This window comes from Vulpes vulpes, chromosome 6 (genome assembly GCF_048418805.1).
Source record: "Vulpes vulpes isolate BD-2025 chromosome 6, VulVul3, whole genome shotgun sequence".
NCBI classification, from domain to species: Eukaryota; Metazoa; Chordata; class Mammalia; order Carnivora; family Canidae; genus Vulpes; species Vulpes vulpes.
The window spans coordinates 101,807,347-101,826,182 of NC_132785.1; the positions used below are offsets into that span (position 1 = coordinate 101,807,347).

Here is an 18,836-nt window from a genome sequence, read left to right on the forward strand (position 1 = left end):
GTTAACAGAGAGATGAAGTTAATCAAAGAAAATAGAGAAGCCTGAGAAAATACTGCTGCTACTTAACTAAACCTCCCTTCTTTCAACTCATAATTGCTTTGCACTAATGAAAAATTGTAACATTTTAATTATATTTATGCTGAATATTTTGTGTTGTCATTTCATCATTACTGTGTTGTTTTGATTTTTATCCTTTTTATCTTTTAGATCCACGTGAAAGCTCATTTTGATTATGATCCCTCAGATGACCCTTATGTTCCATGTCGAGAATTAGGGCTATCTTTTCAAAAAGGGGATATACTTCATATCATTAGTCAAGAAGATCCAAATTGGTGGCAAGCCTATAGGGAAGGGGATGAAGATAATCAACCTCTAGCTGGGCTTGTTCCAGGTAAAAGACAATATAGTAGAACATACTTAAAAGAACATTTAAAATACAAGCCTTCACAGAGAAAAATTCACTTTTTCATGTCTTTTAAAAAATGATTACTTTTTCATGAGTTGGGTCTTTATGTGTATTAATAAGGTGACAGAAAGCCATAAATCCTCTGTTTTAAAACACAAAAGCTAAAACTAAATTTTTGTCTATCCTCAGTCATATATCAGAGAATGAGGAATGAGCTTCTTATACTAACTTCAGAGGATAATGCTGCACCTTTGATTCTTCACAGTAACACACAAGACAGTACTCTAGAAATCTTGGAATACTGAATATCCATCATGTTCTACTTCGTGTTTGTGCTAGATATCAATTTGATATCTTCTCATCATGACAGACCTAGCCCATAAATATTTAGAACTAGAGTATTTTGACTGCTTACATTGAGTTTCTGAAAGTATAGAAGTGCATAAAGGAGATTTCCGTGATATCATTTGTAAATCTTGTTATAGGACAAATAAATGGACCCACCTTAGTTTGAGTTTGATGATGGTTTTAAATGTTAGAATTAGAAGACTTCTTAAGAGGTCATATTGTCCAGATTGCCATTACAATAGCAGTCTACATATGTATGTACTATAAAAATGTGCCGTAGAAGTACATGACTATAATGTTCTTAAACATTTTAATATGTAACTGACCAAAAATTATTTTGTTCCTTTTTTTTCTGAATCTGTCAAAATCAGATACTTACTTTAAAAAGCTTTTTTACTTATTTTTAAATTTTAATGCTCTTAAAATTTCCCCCTCACCTCATAATTACTTGTTTTTACTTGGAATACAATCTGTATAGCTCCTAAAGATAATGTGGTTATCTATAATACTTCTTATGTGTGTCAAACTCAGTATTAATGTTTTTGCTTGTGCTCTTATGAAAATGCACAAGTTCTGCTGATTATCCCAACATAGATAGAATTTGCTTATTGATTTCTAAGAATCCTTGGCTTGAAACAAAAAAGAACTAGATATAAAAATTTAAAAAGTAGAACTCTAATCCAAAATTTCTAAGTAAAACCACTTTTATCCTTCAGAAAAAATACATTTGACTTTAAGGTAGATAACCGAAAAGAAAATAAAAATCAAAAACCTTGAAAGCCTCCTAATTAAAATCTTAATTCTGAGAGGGAAACCATTGTATGTTTTTCATTATTTATATCACTGGTAGCTTAAAGGTGGAAATAAAAAAATCACTAAAACATACACATACATACAAAGAAAAGGAGATTAGAAATAATAAATGCAAGGGAATATATTGAGGTATATCTTAAAATCAAAAAGTGATGAGTGTTCACTTATTATTTTGTGAAGTTAACTCCTGGAATTAATTGATTTGATTTGAGAGAATTCTAAATGATCCAGAATCAGGATCCAGCATAGTACTTTCCACATAGTAAATGCTCAAAGAAAGCTTTGAAAAATTGAGCTGTTAACATTTTCTAACACTGGTTTATTACTTACCTTTTCTAATAGATGATGTATATATACTTTACTACTACATATCCTAGGACTGGCTGATAGTAAAGTTGAAACTTAATACTTTAAACATTTGGGGGCTTATAATCATAGCTGACATAGGCCCATATGGTGGCAGAAAGATTTAAAAGGGGATATAAGTGAAGAAGAAGAGTTATTTTCCTCCATGGCAGAAAGATTTAAGGGGATATAAGTGAAGAAGAGTTATATTCCCCTTGACTGAAAAACAAAAAACATATTCTTTTGTCTTAAATTTTACTCTTTTCTTTCTGCTACTAAGGGAAAAGCTTTCAGCAGCAAAGAGAAGCCATGAAGCAAACCATAGAAGAAGACAAGGAGCCAGAAAAATCAGGTTGGACATTTATATTTCTTGGTTTCTTGGGTCTCCATCTGGAACTGTGTTTAAATGTACATATCTGATTTATAATCAGAAATTATTTTCTTTTAAAATCCTAGGAGTATTGGGGTGCCTGGGTTGGTTAGGTTGGTTAGGCAGCCAACTTGATTTCAACTTAAGTCATGATCTCAGGGTCCTGGGATCAAGCCCTACATTGGGCTTCCTGCTCAGAGAAGAGTCTGCTTGAGGATTCTCTCTCTCTTCCTCTACCCCTCCCCTGCTCATGCTAGCTTACTTGTGCACTCTCTCTCAAATAAATAAAAAAAAAATTCTACATATCAGAATAGTCAAATATGTATTCATGGGAAGGGTGATATGAGAGGCAAAACTAATTATCTTATAACTAAAGAAAGAGGATTTAAGTATTAAAGATCATCTGTAATTTGAGACTAATGAAAAATTACAGCTATTTCCCTGAAAAATAGTTCTATACAACAATATGTGTTTATAAATTTAAATGGAAAACTATTTGAATTCTTCAATTTGAAATACATAGCTTTATTCAAGGAAATAAGTCCTACGTTTACAGTTAGTTTTTGATTGTTCAACAGGAAAGCTGTGGTGTGCAAAGAAGAATAAAAAGAAGAGGAAAAAGGTTTTATATAATGCCAATAAAAATGATGGTGAGTTTGGGCACCTGGGTGGTTTAATCGGGTAAGCATCTGACTCTTGATTTTGGCTCAGGTCATGATCTCGGGGTCATGAGATCAAGCTCTGGGCTCCATGCTGGGCGTGAAGCTTGCTTAAGATTGTCTCTCTTCTCTCTCTGCCCCTTTGCCCCTCTCCCCCTCACCCCAAAAATGATGGTGAGCTCTATTCTTAGAGATAGCTGGATTTATATCTGGAAGAGGTCCATATCCCACACATGAAAGAAATTAAACTGTTTTCAGGGAGTTATATTTCTAGTCCTGTTTTCTGCTGAATGTTACATATATGCTTAAGAAAGTCTTTAGCAGAAATTATTTTCTTTTGAAATCTTATGAATAATGTAGCATTTTGAATTTAGAGAAAAACTAGCATAAAAATTAGTTTAGCATTATATAGTGTTATATTGCTAGTTTCCTGTTTTTCCTACTTTATTTGTGAAATTAATATATACCTCTAACAAATTACAAAAACATGGTTGTATTTTAAGTAAAAATGAGTATTTTTTCTGTAATAATTCATGTCACCAAGGCAACCCATTCTACAGAGCCTGCTGCCTGCTGACTGAGTCAGGCACATAGGAGAGTTGTTTTTTGTTTGTTTTTGTTGTTGTTGTTGTTACTAGGATTAAAAAAGTTTTTATTATAGCTTCTCTTCAAATCAAAGGCTTTAATAACACAGGGCTTGTAGTCCCTAGTTGACAGCAGTCTGCTGGACTTGAGTGATGACTATTGTCTATTAGGCACCTCCTATCTGAGTTCAACAGTTTCCACCACATCCAGTTTTTATAAACCCAGCCTGATTTTACTGCTTTTCATTGCCTTCTTGATTGGTCCTTAAGTGCATTAGAATTTGCTACCCCTCCTTTGGTTCTGGTCAGAAAGAAACCAAATAAATAAAGCAAAGGCACTGTTTAACTTCCTATTTATATAAAGGAATAACAATTTATAAGTTATTCTCTTAATACCTTGAGAAATTTTTTTTAGCATAAACATGAAAATAAAATTTTACAGGTTATTGAAAAATCCCATTTAAAACTAAATCTGAGATTCAATCTACTTTTTTTCTAAAATAAGCATCTTTAATACTAATTGAAACATTGTATAACTCAGATTTATTGAATTTTTAATCCTTTCCTCTATATTTAGGTAAGTGATTAATACCTGTTTCTTTATCCTTTGAAACACACTAAATTGGTTCTGCTCTAATAGCTATTATACTATAGAAAACCTGCAAATCTAAAGCATGCAGATATATAATTCTTTATAAATTAAAATACTGCCACAGTCTGTACATGTTAAAAGAAAGAACTCTGGGGCAGCCCCAGTGGCCCAGCGGTTTGGCACCGGCCCAGGGCGTGATCCTGGAGACCCGGGATTGAGTCCCGTGTCAGGCTCCCAGCATGGAACCTGTTTTTCCCTCTGCCTGTGTCTCTGCCTGTCTCTCTCTCTCTCTCTCTCTCTCTCTCTGACTAAATAAATAAAATCTTTAAATAAAAAAAAAGAAAGAACTCTGATTTTTCAGAGGGCAAGGCATTTTGGCATTTTGGGAAGGGCAGGAAATACATTTCATAATGGCATCATTGTAACATATTTTTATTAATAATAATTATCATTTATAATAACCGCTCTCTTCCAGGGGCAGTAACTGTATGCTTTAGAAACCTTCATCCATTTAGGTCTAACAATAAATTCCTTGAGATTATAATGAATATATTGAAGTTCAGATATTAAAGATCTGCTTAAGTTCTTAAAGCTTCTATATAGTTGAGCTAGAATTTCGATAGTTTGAGTTCCTGCTCAGCATTCTGTACTAAGTACTGGCAAGACCAAGATGCCTGCCTGCCCCCATGGAACTTACAGTTGAATGTGACTACACATCTTATGCTCTTTTCCTGGTCAGGGAAAGTAATAATGAGTGAGAAGATGGCAGGCTGCTTGTTGTCTGCATTTGTTTCTTACAACTTGGCAGCTCTGATTTCATCTGGATTGTGGGCTTTAGGGATGTTATCCTACATATCACAGTTTATACCTCTTCTTAAATCATGAACTCAGGTTAATTTTAGTATTCCAAGTTTGGATAGCAGTTACGACTTGTTTTCACGTTCTATAGTCACAGAAAAATGTTCCTACTTTCTCTGATTACATTAGCTTGTAGCTGCTATTTTAAATGTATATCTATGCCAGGTATTGTACTCAGCATATATAGTGTGTCTGATCCTTAAGCCAACCTCTGAGTGCTGTATTAGTATCCCTGTTTAACAAAAATGACAGACCATTTGCTCATTAGTTCCTCCAGTGGTTACCCCACCCTCTGTCAAAGTATTGGCTGTAAACTATTTTACAGCACAAGCAGTGTATTTTTATTGTATTAAAACATTCAACTTAAAAAAAGAAAAGGAATAAATACTTACAGAAGGATTAATATATTGTCTGTTTTGTTTTCATAGTATCTGGGAAGGAAAATATTTATATAATCCTACCTGATTATTACTTATCTTGATCCAAAGGGTTAAATGTTTTTAATAATAAATTTTCTTTCTTTCTAATTGTTTTTGAATATCTATGAGTGTATCTTTATTACATGGTAATAATTCTATCTGAAGTGTTTAATTTTTATCTTTTTCAAAGATTATGACAATGAAGAGATCTTAACTTATGAGGAAATGTCACTTTATCATCAGCCAGCAAATAGGAAAAGACCTATCATTTTGATTGGTCCACAGAACTGTGGCCAGAATGAATTGCGTCAGAGGCTCATGAACAAAGAAAAAGACCGTTTTGCATCTGCAGTTCCTCGTAAGTTTGGATGCATTCCCATTTTCCTGTACTTTTCAGTGTACTATCTTAGAACCTAACTGGAGGGAAATTTTTCATCCAATTTATCAAAAATAGTTTTACCCAGGAAAAAAGAACTTTGTTTTAAGAATATCTTTTGGGAATTTGTAACTCAAGGTAGTCATTATTGAGAAATTTCGGGGTTTTTTCTATGGTACTAATTATTCTCTGAATGAATTTTAATTTGGTTATCTTAAAATTCCCTGTTCAATATGGAATCAGCTCCTGGCTTTTAAACTTATGCAGAAGATAGAAATTTATTTATTTATTTGTTTGTTTGTTTGTTTGTTTTTAATATTTTATTTATTTATTCATAGAAACAGAGAGAGAGGCAGAGACACAGGCAGAGAGAGAAGCAGGCTCCACACAGGGAGCCTGACGTGGGATTTGATCCTGGGTCTCCAGGATCACACCCCAGGCTGCAGGCGGCACCAAACCGCTGCGCCACCGGGGCTGCCCAGAAGTTAGAAATTTAGACCTAATCCCTGAACACAGAAATTCTGTTTAGATTATATAGTACTTAGGGGGTGGGAGAGTTAAAAAAAAAAAAAAAAAAAAAAAAGATGATGCAGTGCCTACCTAATCTTAGGAAATAAACTTTAGGAAAAGATGAGTAGCAGTGTTTAAGATACTAAAACCATGTTTTTTTGTTCATTTCTTAGTCTAGAAATAAAACAAATCATTGTTAAACCATGGGGTTTTAAGATTTCCTCAATTCACCTTTTTACATTTAATCTATGTTACAAAACTGAAACTATTCCTGACTAGCAGAATTATCCCCCTGCTTACTCTGACCCATGCCGCTATTTTTACCTGATTTTGTGTGCCTAGATACAACTCGGAGTAGGCGAGACCACGAAGTAGCTGGTAGAGATTACCACTTTGTTTCACGGCAAGCATTTGAGGCAGACATAGCAGCTGGAAAGTTCATTGAACATGGTGAATTTGAGAAAAATTTGTATGGAACCAGCATAGATTCAGTACGGCAAGTGATCAACTCTGGCAAAATCTGTCTTTTAAGTCTTCGTACACAGGTAAATAAATTTCTCATACATTTTCCCCCCCACTGATCCTGTGTTTTTTTAGTGGACTAAAGAGCTTAGTCTCTATTGTTTCAATTATAAACATTTGACTGTAAGAAAAGTATATTTTTACTAAATGCTTTCAGGATTCCTTATATTACTCAGGCTAACATATTTATCAAAGAACTTAGAGTTGTTAAGCATGTTGTCTTAATTAATGACGTTTCAGATAGAAAAGGTCATGTTCCTATAATCCCCGTTTTGGTAGAGTGCTTCAGTTTAGGAACACATAGTCATGCAATGGCAAAGGCAGGGTGAAAACCAGTCTCCTGATTCAGTCTGCTTTTTCTCAGGTATACTTTTCCAGAACTTCTTTTGTGTATGTATGTGGAGTTCTTCCTATTCTGATTGCATTTAGACCCCAGCACATGGTAACATTACTGCTTATTTCTACTTCCTCCGGAAAGGATTTTGAATATGGTTATTTATAATCTTTATGTGAGCTTCTTAGAGGATATTTTAGCATCACAGTTGTAGACCTTCAGTGTCATTATTTTTTCTTTTATTATATAAACAGGGCAAGCTAATTTGTGTGTGTGTCTGTGTGTGTGTCTGTGTTACAGCTACACGATATATTCTTACAGTGAATGGTAGAATCGGAAAATATTTTGAATTGTTTGTTACAAAGATGCTTGGAAACACTCATAGGCAATGTTTGTTTTTTTAATGACATTATTATTCCAAGTATATTATTGGGAAGTAGTTACATGATGAAAATGAATGTAAAGATCCAAAATATCTTTTTTTTTAGTCCTTGAAGACTCTCCGGAATTCAGACTTGAAACCATATATTATCTTCATCGCACCCCCTTCACAAGAAAGACTTCGGGCACTATTGGCCAAGGAGGGCAAGAATCCAAAGGTAGAGTTATTATAGTGTTCTACCATTCCATTGAAAGAAAACATGAAACAGGCATCACCTAATATGTCACACTGCTTAAAAGCTACATTAGCTTGAGCTTTCAAACTGGTTATTCTTTCTGCCATATCACTTTTCCCAAAATTGCTCTTGTTGTCTCTGGCTGGATTGTGGCAGCTCTATAAAGTAGGGGGCTTCTCTTACTGTTTTCCACACATTCCCTATTGCTACCCCAAATGTATAATACCTTTGGCACTCCTTAAAACACCCTTAATCTTCTTTACATCGGTTATTTCCAGTAGGGATTATGTAACCCCCTGCTCTCTTCCCCCAAGAAAACTTCTCTGCAGATTCTTAGGAATTACCCACTTTTCTTTGCAGATATTCTGCATACGTGGGGAGCCAGAATTGGATGCTCTCACTTTTCTCTTCTTTTTTCTCATTGAAATTTATGTTCTATTTGTCTTCTCAGTCTTCTCATGTGATCTGAAAGGGAAAAAAAAAATTATTTTAGAAACTGGACATGGTTGAGGTTAGTTCACACTTTACTAAACATTAATAATAAAATTATTATATACTAATGTATTGATCAGAAAGCACTGACTTTATTTAAATGTGTGAAATGAAAACTGTCAAGTGACTTACTGTATCAAAGTAACAGACTTTTCCTTGGTTTTGCTGATTTCTTAAATATTTTTTTTTTACAGAGGAATCAGTTTTCCTTATTTCATTTGCTCTCTAAATCTCCTTAAAGCCATAAATACACATAACACTCTTCTTTATAAAATCCTTAAAAGTCATTAAAAGTGGGGTGCCTGGGTGACTCAGTTAAGCATCTGCCTTTGGCTCAGACCATGATCTTGGGGTCCTGGGATCGAGCCCTGCATCAGGCACCCAGCTCAGCAAGGAATCTGCTTCTCCCTGTCCCTCTACCCCTGCCCCTGCCCATGCTCTCTCAGATAAATAAAATATTTTTTAAAAAGAGGTCATTAAAAGCATACTATTACTCCTTTCTTATGATTCTTGGCTGTACACCATAACCACCAACCCTCTTTCTTCCTCCCCAAGATAGGTCTTTTTTCATTCTTGGTCTATTCATATTTCTTATTTTTTTTCAAGATTTTTAAAATTTATTTATTCATGAGAGACATACAAGAGAGAGGCAGAGACACAGGCAGAGGGAGAAGCAGGCTCCCTGCAGGGAGCCTGATGTGGGACTCGATCCTGGGACTCCGGGATCATGCCCTGAGCCAAATGCAGACACTCAACTGCTGAGCCACCCATGCATCCCTCATGTTTATTATTCAATCTATATGTGAAGATTGTATTTTTCAGGGTCTTAGGCTATAGACAAATAAGGATTTTTCCATCCTACATGATACACACAACTCTGGTTGATCTGTTTAGGCTAAAGTAGTGATCTGTTTAGCTGGCTAAAGTAGCGTTCACCCTTTTTTATGTTTGCAACACAGTTGTGAGTTCATAAATTAATGGAGTCAGAGTATCTGCTGTTCTTAGCATTTGGGATGATACAGAAAAAAATGGGACATGGCCACTGGCTGTTCTTGAGTGGGATCACAATAAAGAAAATAAAACTAAAACTATGAAACTTAGTGCCCAGTAACTACTTTGGTAGACCAGAAATACCATGGTCATTGAAGGAAAAGGGTGGACTAGAGTGAGCTTCCTCCTACTTATTCAGCCTTTTTCTATTTTCTAATATGCACACTTTTTGTTATGTTTTTCTTCTCCAAGGATTCAGTATCCTGCAAGGGCTATATACCATTCCAAAATATGTTAGGCAACTTTCTTTGGGTTGGTGGTGCCAGGTAATGTTCTCATGGAATTATTTATACTATTATTTATTTTGAATTAGCTATCCCATATTGAGTAAGGTCTAGAAAAGATACCAATTATCAATTATAATTGCAGGAAGCCCGATGCAGCACTCGATCCCAGGACCCCAGGATCATGACCTGAACCAAAGGCAGACACTCAACCACTGAGCCACCCATGTGCCCCTAATTATACATATTTTTAAAGGAAGAACTTAATCAGTACCAAAATGTTTTAACACTTTACAGTATGTTTGATTTTCTAATGAGAATTCTCTGATTTTTAAAAATTAACTTCATTGAAATTATTTTATGTTCAATTAAATACGTACATTTTATTTGTGTAATGTGAGTCTGGCAAAGTGTATACACCTGTGTCACTACCATGCCAGTAGAGATTTAGAACATCTTCATCACTCTAGAAAATTTTCTCATGTTTCTTTGAAGTTAATACCCTTCCATTCTTCCCTAGGCAATCACTAGTGCTTTGTCACTGTAGATTTATTTTGTCTCTCCTAGAAATTCATATAAATGGAACCATAGAGTATATTTAAGTTTACGTCTGGCTTTTGATCAACATAATGTTTTTGAGATTCATCACTGTTGCATCAAACAGTAGTTCATACCTTCATATTGCTGAGTGGTATACCATGAGCTTAATATATCACAATGTATTCATCAGTTAAAAATTATTTGGGTTCTTTCCAATTCTGAGCTAGTATGATTAAAGCAGCTCTAAGCCTTCATAATCTTTTGATGGACATCTATGTTGTTTCTCTTGAATTGCTGGATCAAATGGTAAGTGTATGTTTTAACTGTATAAAGCTGCAAAACTATTTTAAATCAGTTTGGTGCCATTTGTTCCACATCCTTTCCAGATTTTGCTTTTTGTTAACATTTTTTGCCATTCTGATAGGTGTGATGTGTTACCATTAAGGTTTTCATTTGTATTTTCCTGATGAGTAAGGATAGTGTCTTTCCATGTAGTTATTTAAGCATATTCTTTTGTGAAATGTCTTTTTAAAAATAAATTGGGTTGTTTTCTTTTTTTTTTTTTTTAATTTTTTTTAATTTATTTATGATAGTCACAGAGAGAGAGAGAGAGGCAGAGACACAGGCAGAGGGAGAAGCAGGCTCCATGCACCGGGAGCCCGACGTGGGATTCGATCCCGGGTCTCCAGGATCGCGCCCTGGGCCAAAGGCAGGCGCCAAACCGCTGCGCCACCCAGGGATCCCTAAATTGGGTTGTTTTCTTACTGAGTTGTAAAAATTCTAATATATTTTCTCAGAAAATTTTGTAATGATATCTTTTGAAGATCACAAGTGTCTAAGCTGTGGACTTTTTCATTTTTCTTAAAATGATTTTTGTTTACTGTCTTAAAAAATTTGCCTGCTCCAAGATTATAAAGATTTTATCCTGTTTTCTTGTAAAACCTTTCTTGTATTCGCTTTTACTTTTAGGCCTGAATTTGTTTAGGGTGGTGGTTGGTTTGGCGTTTATTTTTGTTTTGTTTTTTAACACACATGGATATTCAATTGCTGTAGCATTATCTGGAAAAGACTATCCTTTTTTCTGTTGAATTATATTGGAACCTTTTTAAAAAATGACCTGGTCAGATATGTAGCAGACAGCAGGGTGGGGATTATTTCTGGACTCTTTCCCATGTTTATGCTAATAACACAGTCTTGATTACTGCAGCTTTATTTTAAGTCTCAAAAAAAGTCATAAAAAGGAATGAAGTACTCATACATTGTACAACATGGATGAACCTTGAAAGCATTATAAGTGAAAGAAGCCAGTCACAAAAGACCATTTATTTTGTGGAATGTCCAGAATAGGCAAATCTATAAGGACCTAAAGTAGATTAGTGGTTGCCTACAGCTGGGAATTGGTAGAAAATGGGGTGTGACTGCCTACGGATATGAGGTTTTTGGCTGGGGAGAGGGGGTGGGTGATGAAAATACTCTGAAATTGTGGTGTTGATTGCACAACTCTGTGACTATATTAAAAACAATTAAAATTGTTCATTTAAAATGGGTAAATTGTAAATGAATTTTATCTCAAGTAAATCATTACCAAGAAAGAAAAGTCTTAGCAAGTGTTTCTATAGAAATTGAAAAGATGATTTTAAAATTTATATGGAAATTAAAAGAAATAACCAGAACACTAGAAAAAGAACTAAGCCAGTGGGGGGCAGTGGTACCTGGGTGGCTCAGTCATTTAAGTGTCTAACTTTTGGTTTTGGTTCAGGTCATGATCTCAGGGTCATGAGATGGAGCAAGCATTGTGCTGGGCTTTTCACTCAGTGGGGAGTCTACTTGAGATTCTTTTTCTCCCCCCCCCCCCCACAGTGCTCTCTTCACTTTCAAATCTTAAAAGAAAAAACTAAGTCAGAGGCCTTTTGTCTTTGTTAATATTCTTATTTGTCTCTTTTCTATTTAATTGACTTATACTTACTTTGGCTTTAATTTGCACTTGCTCTAGTTTCTGAAGAAAACTTAGATTTTTAAGTCTTCTTTTCTAATATGAAGGTATAAATTTCCCTCTAAACAGTTCCTTAATTGCATTGTACAAATTTTGAGGTTGTCTTTCATTATCACTTTGTTAGAAATATTTTCTCATTCCCTGTCATTTTCTTCTTGAACACATAGGTTATTTAGAAGTATGTAATTTCCACATATTTGGAGATTAAAAAAAAATTTACTGATTTATAATTTCATTGTGGTCAGAGAACATAGTCTGTAAAGATGTGAATCTTTCAGAAATGTTTGTGCCTTATTTTGTGACCCAACATCAGTTCTATCTGGGCGCATGTTCCATGCACAATGCTGAGAATGTATAAAGGGTGGTGTATCTTACTGCCATTTTTTTCCACCTATGTTTAATTTCCTTTGGTATTTCCGGTACTGCTTTTTTATCAGTCATACAGTAAAAGTGTTGAACAAAAATAAGTCCTCAGTTTTAACTCTATGAAATGGTGCTAATCAGGAAGGGGCTGTGTTCCTCACTGGATGCAGAATGTAAATAATCAGTTAATCTGATTGTAGAATCTCTCTACTAGAATGGGGGCCCGAGAGTGGTAAACTGATAGTATCGAACTGTTATAGTCTATTTTGCCTATAGGCCAATTTTTTCAGTCCAGAACTTTTTGAGCAAAAATAATTTTGTTTCATCTTAGTCATGAATTGTGATTTGAAAAATAGTTGGAAATTAAAACCTAAATTAAAATAAATGGGGGAGCCTGGGTGGCTCAGTTGGTTAAGTGTCGGCCTCAGCCTTCTGCTTGGGTCATGATTCTCAGGGTCCTGGGACTGAGCCCTGTGTTGGGCTCCCTGCCCACCGAGGAGTCTGCTTCTCCTTCTCTCTCTGGCCCTCCCCCTGCTTGTGCTCTCTCTTGTTCACTCTCTCAAATAAATAAAAGCTTTAAAATAGAAACAAATGGTATAAACCATTTTGGCAAAAGACAAAATAATGCTTTAAATTTGATAAAAACTAGGTGGATTGGCTATGTGAATCTGTGAGATGTAGGGCTTTACATTTCAACTCTAGCACCACAAAGTTTAGATTCTGTTTTGACTTCTGGAATGTTCTTCCAATAATCTTGAGATTTGAGTAAGCCCAAGTTTTAGCAAGAATGTTACAGTGTGTTTAGTTAGAATGATGTAGTAGAGTCCCCTAGGAAACAAAGGGTTCTTCTGTGTACCACAGCCAGATGCACAACATTCCAGAATGAAAATTAGAGAGCCACACAAGAAACTGCCTCAGAACAAGCCAGAGATGTCATATTTTTAATGTTTCCTACTGTTACAGAAGCTCAACCAGTTGAATAAGTTCTGTATTGTGGGTCCAATGTAATACTGGTGTGTGACTTTCATATCTGAGATGTTTGGATTTGAGTTAAATTAGTTCTCTTCATTGACAGGTGATTTTGGGGTAGTTTTACTTTCTTGAACACATGTGCATGGTAATCAGAGTGTTCTGAATAAGTTCCACACCCTGCCTTACCACCTGCTCATCTGTGTGAAACAGCTACTTCCTTTACCAGTGTAGTAAAGTAGTCTGTTTTGTATCATTTCCCAAACTCATCTTAAGATACTTTTTTGCATCTTTAAAGACCTCCTTTGTGTACTGAAAACAGAGAAGCAGTTTAAAGCCAAGTAATTCCCCCAAAACATTAGATTAAATCTTGGGTTGACCAGCAGTGTTTTCATAGAAGGATACCCATTTCATTCTATTGATCTTTCCTTTTCCCATGTTCATCCTGCCGAACTCTGCAACAGATATAAAGGACAGTGCATCTTTATAAAGCCAAGAGTAGATGGCATTTTGGGTCCTACCAACCTTGTTTCAACCAGAAAGCTTCACTCTGTATTACAAAAGATGTTATTTTTTAGGGAAAGGTTATGATGCCCCAAAATGCTTGAAAACAAATGTCTGTAGGGAATTCTAAGTAATAGTCTTGGCTTTTGAAGCCTCTAGTCTAGTGGGTAAAACAGCTACATGAAAACCTGAGTAGCAGTATAAACAAGTTACATTGAGTCCCAAATGATTCAGTATGAATCCTGAAGACACCAGAGCAAAGGAAATCACTGAGCCCATGAAAAGGGTTGAAGAGGAGCTCCTGAAGGGGGACATATTTTGAGACAGCAAGCAATATAAGGTTATTTTTTGTTCTTGAATCATCTCTGACTCATTGTATGTTTTGATAAGGAATGGAATTACCTGTTTTTGTCTTCTCTTTACAGCCTGAAGAGTTGAGAGAAATCATTGAAAAGACTAGAGAGATGGAGCAGAACAATGGCCACTACTTTGACACAGCAATTGTGAATTCAGATCTTGATAAAGCCTATCAGGAATTGCTTAGGTTAATTAACAAACTTGATACTGAACCTCAGTGGGTGCCGTCCAGTTGGCTGAGGTGAGGGAAACATCCATTCTGTGGTATAATTGGACTTGATCTGGCAACTGCCACTAGGAAGAGAGCCCTGATACTTGAGCAAGACCCTGAGGTGGCAGGCCGTATAAGCTGTAGACCTGTTCTTTGATCTCAAACTGGTGAGAAAATCCCCTTAGGCAATTTGTGCATAGCAGTCTTTATTCACTGTACATGGCTTTAGAGGTTCTTGCCTCCTCTGGGGATTCTAAATGGAAGCTTTCAGCAGACCAGTTCCATTCATCTATGTAAAAACCTTTTAATTCTATTTTCACCTAAGTCTTCTGTCTGGTTTTTCCTTGAAAAAATTGTGTGTATATACACAGCAGTCCGTGTCTCACGTAGTTAAAAATACTGATGCTATTTAACAGTTAACTTAAGAACTTCATGGGAATGGGAGGGGGGACTGTGCTTCTGTGCACTGGGCAGGACAGTATTTGGTTAGAAAGCTAGTTTTGTTACCAAAAATATTTTCCTAAAAAGTTAAAAAAAAAAAAAAGTGCCATTTTGGTCTCAACCTACTCTGTTAGGCTTGAATTCATTTGTATGTCTTTTAATTCTAAAACATTCCATTAGAATTACCAGTTTTTTAGCTCAGACTTTGTGGATCAGATTTCACTGTACACAACAGATTGTGATCTAGCTAAACTATAGCATATGCTGATCTTTTTAATGATTTTCTGAATTTTTTGCTCAAATTGTCACAAGTGATTCTATAACCTTGTTTCCTTTCTGTGATGGGCATAGTACAAGAGAATGTAGAAGTTAACACTTTTATGAATGGCAGATGGTCATATAAACTTGATGGTTAATTTCTTCCTCATGATGCAAATAGTTTTTCATATACGTGAGAGGACATAGCACCTTTGACAGTTTTGCATTTTTATATATGAACATAGTATAATTTGAAGACTATACCAAATATAGGTAATAAACTGGAATTCTGGATGAATAGCTGCTACTGTATATTAATATTTAATAAGTTGACAAATGGTCATTGATAACACTTGTTCAGCATTGGAATAAAATTATAGCCAAGGGGAAATACTCTAACAATCGACTTTGAGATCACAAGGAAAGGATGACCTGAAAGTCATTTGAACATTATAGGAAAAGAACATGGGGTCAGGGGTGAGGGGTGGTTAAGCATACAGGTTTTTATTCTATCAAGTTCTGCCTCTTAGAACCAGAATGCAGTGGCTTGCTGTTTAAGCTAATGGGATTTTCATTTCACTGTCTCTATAGCTATAGCTTTAAAATTCAACTTCTGTAACTGGCATGGAAAGTTCATTTGTAGTCTTTTCAAGCCTTTAGGGATGGTATTATGTGTGTCAAACGACCTCAAATGTGAATGTCTTGATTTTATTTTTAGGACTTTAGCTACAGCATTTCCTGTTCCCAAAGCTAAACACTGGAATAACAACATAGAGTTGTCACTTAATTTAACATAAGCAATTGTTTTTAATGAGTAGTTTGTCCTGGTGTTGTGTATATATTTGATTTCTATGTAATTTTACTTGAACAAATGTAGATAGTTTATGTTTTCTTTGTTCAAATTTGCATGGCCTTGAAGTTGGCTGCAATGTGTGTCTTATACGGAAATACTTTCAAGCTAACCGTTCCTTAGGAAGAAAGTAACTATATGTTCCTGGGTCAAGGGAAGGAATGCCATACATCCTATCTTTTCAGATCTGAAACACTCCAGCTTAGGACAGAGAAAACCAAGGAATTATTTAGCACTTAATCTTCTCAGTTTTCCAGTTTGCTTTCTCCTAAGGAATGATGGGTAGTCTATGGTAGACAGTGGAGTTTTACGAGCTGCTTTTCATAACTGAAAACTGTTTCAATCCCAAGATCTAAAAGGTTGGCAGTTTAGCTGTTGTGCCAGTTCCTGAGTTAGCATACAGACCGTAGAGCCACACTAGGGCCCTGTGCTTTCACAAGCAAATCCCCTACCAAGGCACGTGTGCAAGTTATCGTACACTTTTAAGTAATCTAAGCTGACAAGTGATTTTAGAGGTCAGTGAAGTCCTGCGGTTCTCTCCTTATCAGCAATGGAAGAGGGATAAAAATGTTTATATTCCAAAATTTCCTCAGTCCTAGTGACATGAATGTGTTGATACTCAACACAGTCCCTCAACAAAGTGAAAACTTAGTTGTTGCTGACTTCCTTTAAAAAAAAAAAGTCTGGCTATACACTCAGTTGTCCAACTGCTCTGGCCAGTTCCATTTTATGTCCTTTGTGGTTCTGATTGGAGACCCCAGTTTGGGGGAGGTCTTACCCACTTACAGGAATGAGATCAATAGCTAATAAAATGCACGTTAGTTCAAATAAGGAAATACCTTTGCTAAATTTTCATAAGTCAGAACAAATGAAAAATAGTATTTAGGCTAATCCAGATTTGCTTTATATGGAGAGTATGTCTGGATTTTTTCCTTTTCTCATGGCCTAAGGAATAAGTATTGATAAGGAATAATTTGAATGTAATTTTGTGAATGTGTATGGAAAATATAAACCAGGGATTTAGCCTTAAAAAAAGGTAACCTTTTTGACATCTATTGTTAATCCTCCTTTGTACTCCTATCTTGTATCTGCACTCTTATTTTGAGTTGTCATACTGCACACTGTATTGTAAAAACCAAGTAAAAGTATATTTCAAATAAAATCACTTGAGTATGTTCGGTGTTTACATCCTTTGCTATTCAATGTTTCAACTCACCTAACCATCCCGTCTTCAAGTTTTTGCCAGAAATAAGTCCATTGGAACCTCTGCATGAATCATAAAATACCTTTTAGTTTATTCTTCGTGGTGGGGGAGTGCCCCCTATTGGCACAGATGTAGGTTCAATTTCCTTGTTTTATGATAGCTTAACACTGTGAACTTAAGCATTTTCTAGGGGAAAAGGTATGTAATACTTGGGCAAATTCTACTTAAATGCAGCTGCCAAGTATTGAGGGACAGAGGCTAGGATTGTTCTATATTGAGTTGACAAATCTAGAACATTAACTTTTCTACTGTACCACTCCAGATTTCTGAAAGAAGACAATCATACCAACAAAATGTGTCACACATACACACACACACGCTACCCATCTGGCTTTCTATTCCTGATCCTTTCCTTCACCTATGGATAGTATCACCCTGCACAACAAATTCTGTTCACTATTTTCTTCTGATTTCTAGTTAATATGCTAAAACCATAAAATCTGTAGTTTTTTTTTTTTAATTTTTATTTATTTATGATAGTCACACAGAGAGAGAGAGGCAGAGACACAGGCAGAGGGAGAAGCAGGCTCCATGCACCGGGAGCCCGGCATGGGATTTGATCCCGGGTCTCCAGGACCGCGCCCTGGGCCAAAGGCAGGCGCCAAACCACAGCGCCACCCAGGGATCCCAAATCTGTAGTTTTGTAGGGGGTTTAGCCAAGGCCAATAAAAAAGCCTTAGGAAGCCACAAGTGAAATCTTGGTTGGTCTCTGGCCTCAGCAGGTTATGGTGAACACTGAATTTACCTAAATGAAAAACCATGAAGTATGAGAAGACTCTCATACCCTTCAAGCTATTTGCCTCCAAGAGGGACAATACATACAGCTTAAGAACCAAGGCCTAGGAGCACCTGGGTGCCTCAGCAGTTGAGCGTCTGCCTTTGGCTCAAGTTGTGATCCCAGAGTCCTGGGATCAAGTTCTGCATCAGGCTCCTCATGGGTAGCCTGCTTCTCCCGCTGCCTAGGTCTCTCATGAATAAATAAAATCTTTAAAGAAAAAAAAAAAAAAGAACCAAAGCCTGCCTTCTAGCTCTGACACCTGACCTGACAAAGCTTCGGTTTCATCGTCTGTAAAGTGGAGAGAATAGTATTTACATTCCCCTCCAGTATTGGGAGGATTAAATGTTAAGCCTTAAAACTAGGTAACACTGAATCGCTTAGAAACTCACTTGTTGGCTTTCTAGTCACTACTGAAGTTACTTAGCAGAATAAAACCCCCAATTCAGTATAACAGGCTAAAACTAGGCTCCTCCAGGACAGGCCTTATATCTTACACCTTTACCCAAAAGTTTTAAATATAGGGGAGGCAAGAAAGGTTAGAAGGGTACAAAAACTTCACTGAAGGTAGAACTGCCTGGATTTAAATTCTGAATATACCACCTACCTGACCAATTACTCCAGCAAATTTTCTTGGTGAAATGTGGGATTAAAATAATATATACCTCTTCTGGTGTGATAATATAAATACTTAAAACAGGGCCTCGCACATAACTAAGATTACTTTGTAGTAGATAGTAAATCTTTACAAAATTACTTAGTACTTTAAAAAGGCTAGGCGTGTAATATCAA

At 35.9% G+C, this 18,836-nt stretch overlaps 1 protein-coding gene across 9 annotated transcripts in view; it reads left to right on the forward strand.

The window, feature by feature from the left end:
- PALS1 (protein associated with LIN7 1, MAGUK p55 family member) overlaps positions 1-17,191 on the forward strand; it is a 73,866-nt gene extending 56,675 nt beyond the window's left edge. For all 9 annotated transcript variants that reach the window (XM_072761765.1, XM_072761770.1, XM_072761764.1 and 6 more), the window contains 7 exons: positions 208-391; positions 2,193-2,264; positions 2,861-2,932; positions 5,585-5,752; positions 6,623-6,825; positions 7,625-7,735; positions 14,314-17,191. In XM_072761765.1, the coding sequence (XP_072617866.1) occupies positions 208-391; positions 2,193-2,264; positions 2,861-2,932; positions 5,585-5,752; positions 6,623-6,825; positions 7,625-7,735; positions 14,314-14,490 (987 nt within the window). In that variant the 3' untranslated portion in view covers positions 14,491-17,191. The remainder of the gene's footprint in view (positions 1-207; positions 392-2,192; positions 2,265-2,860; positions 2,933-5,584; positions 5,753-6,622; positions 6,826-7,624; positions 7,736-14,313) is intronic.
- Positions 17,192-18,836: the final 1,645 nt, after the last annotated feature.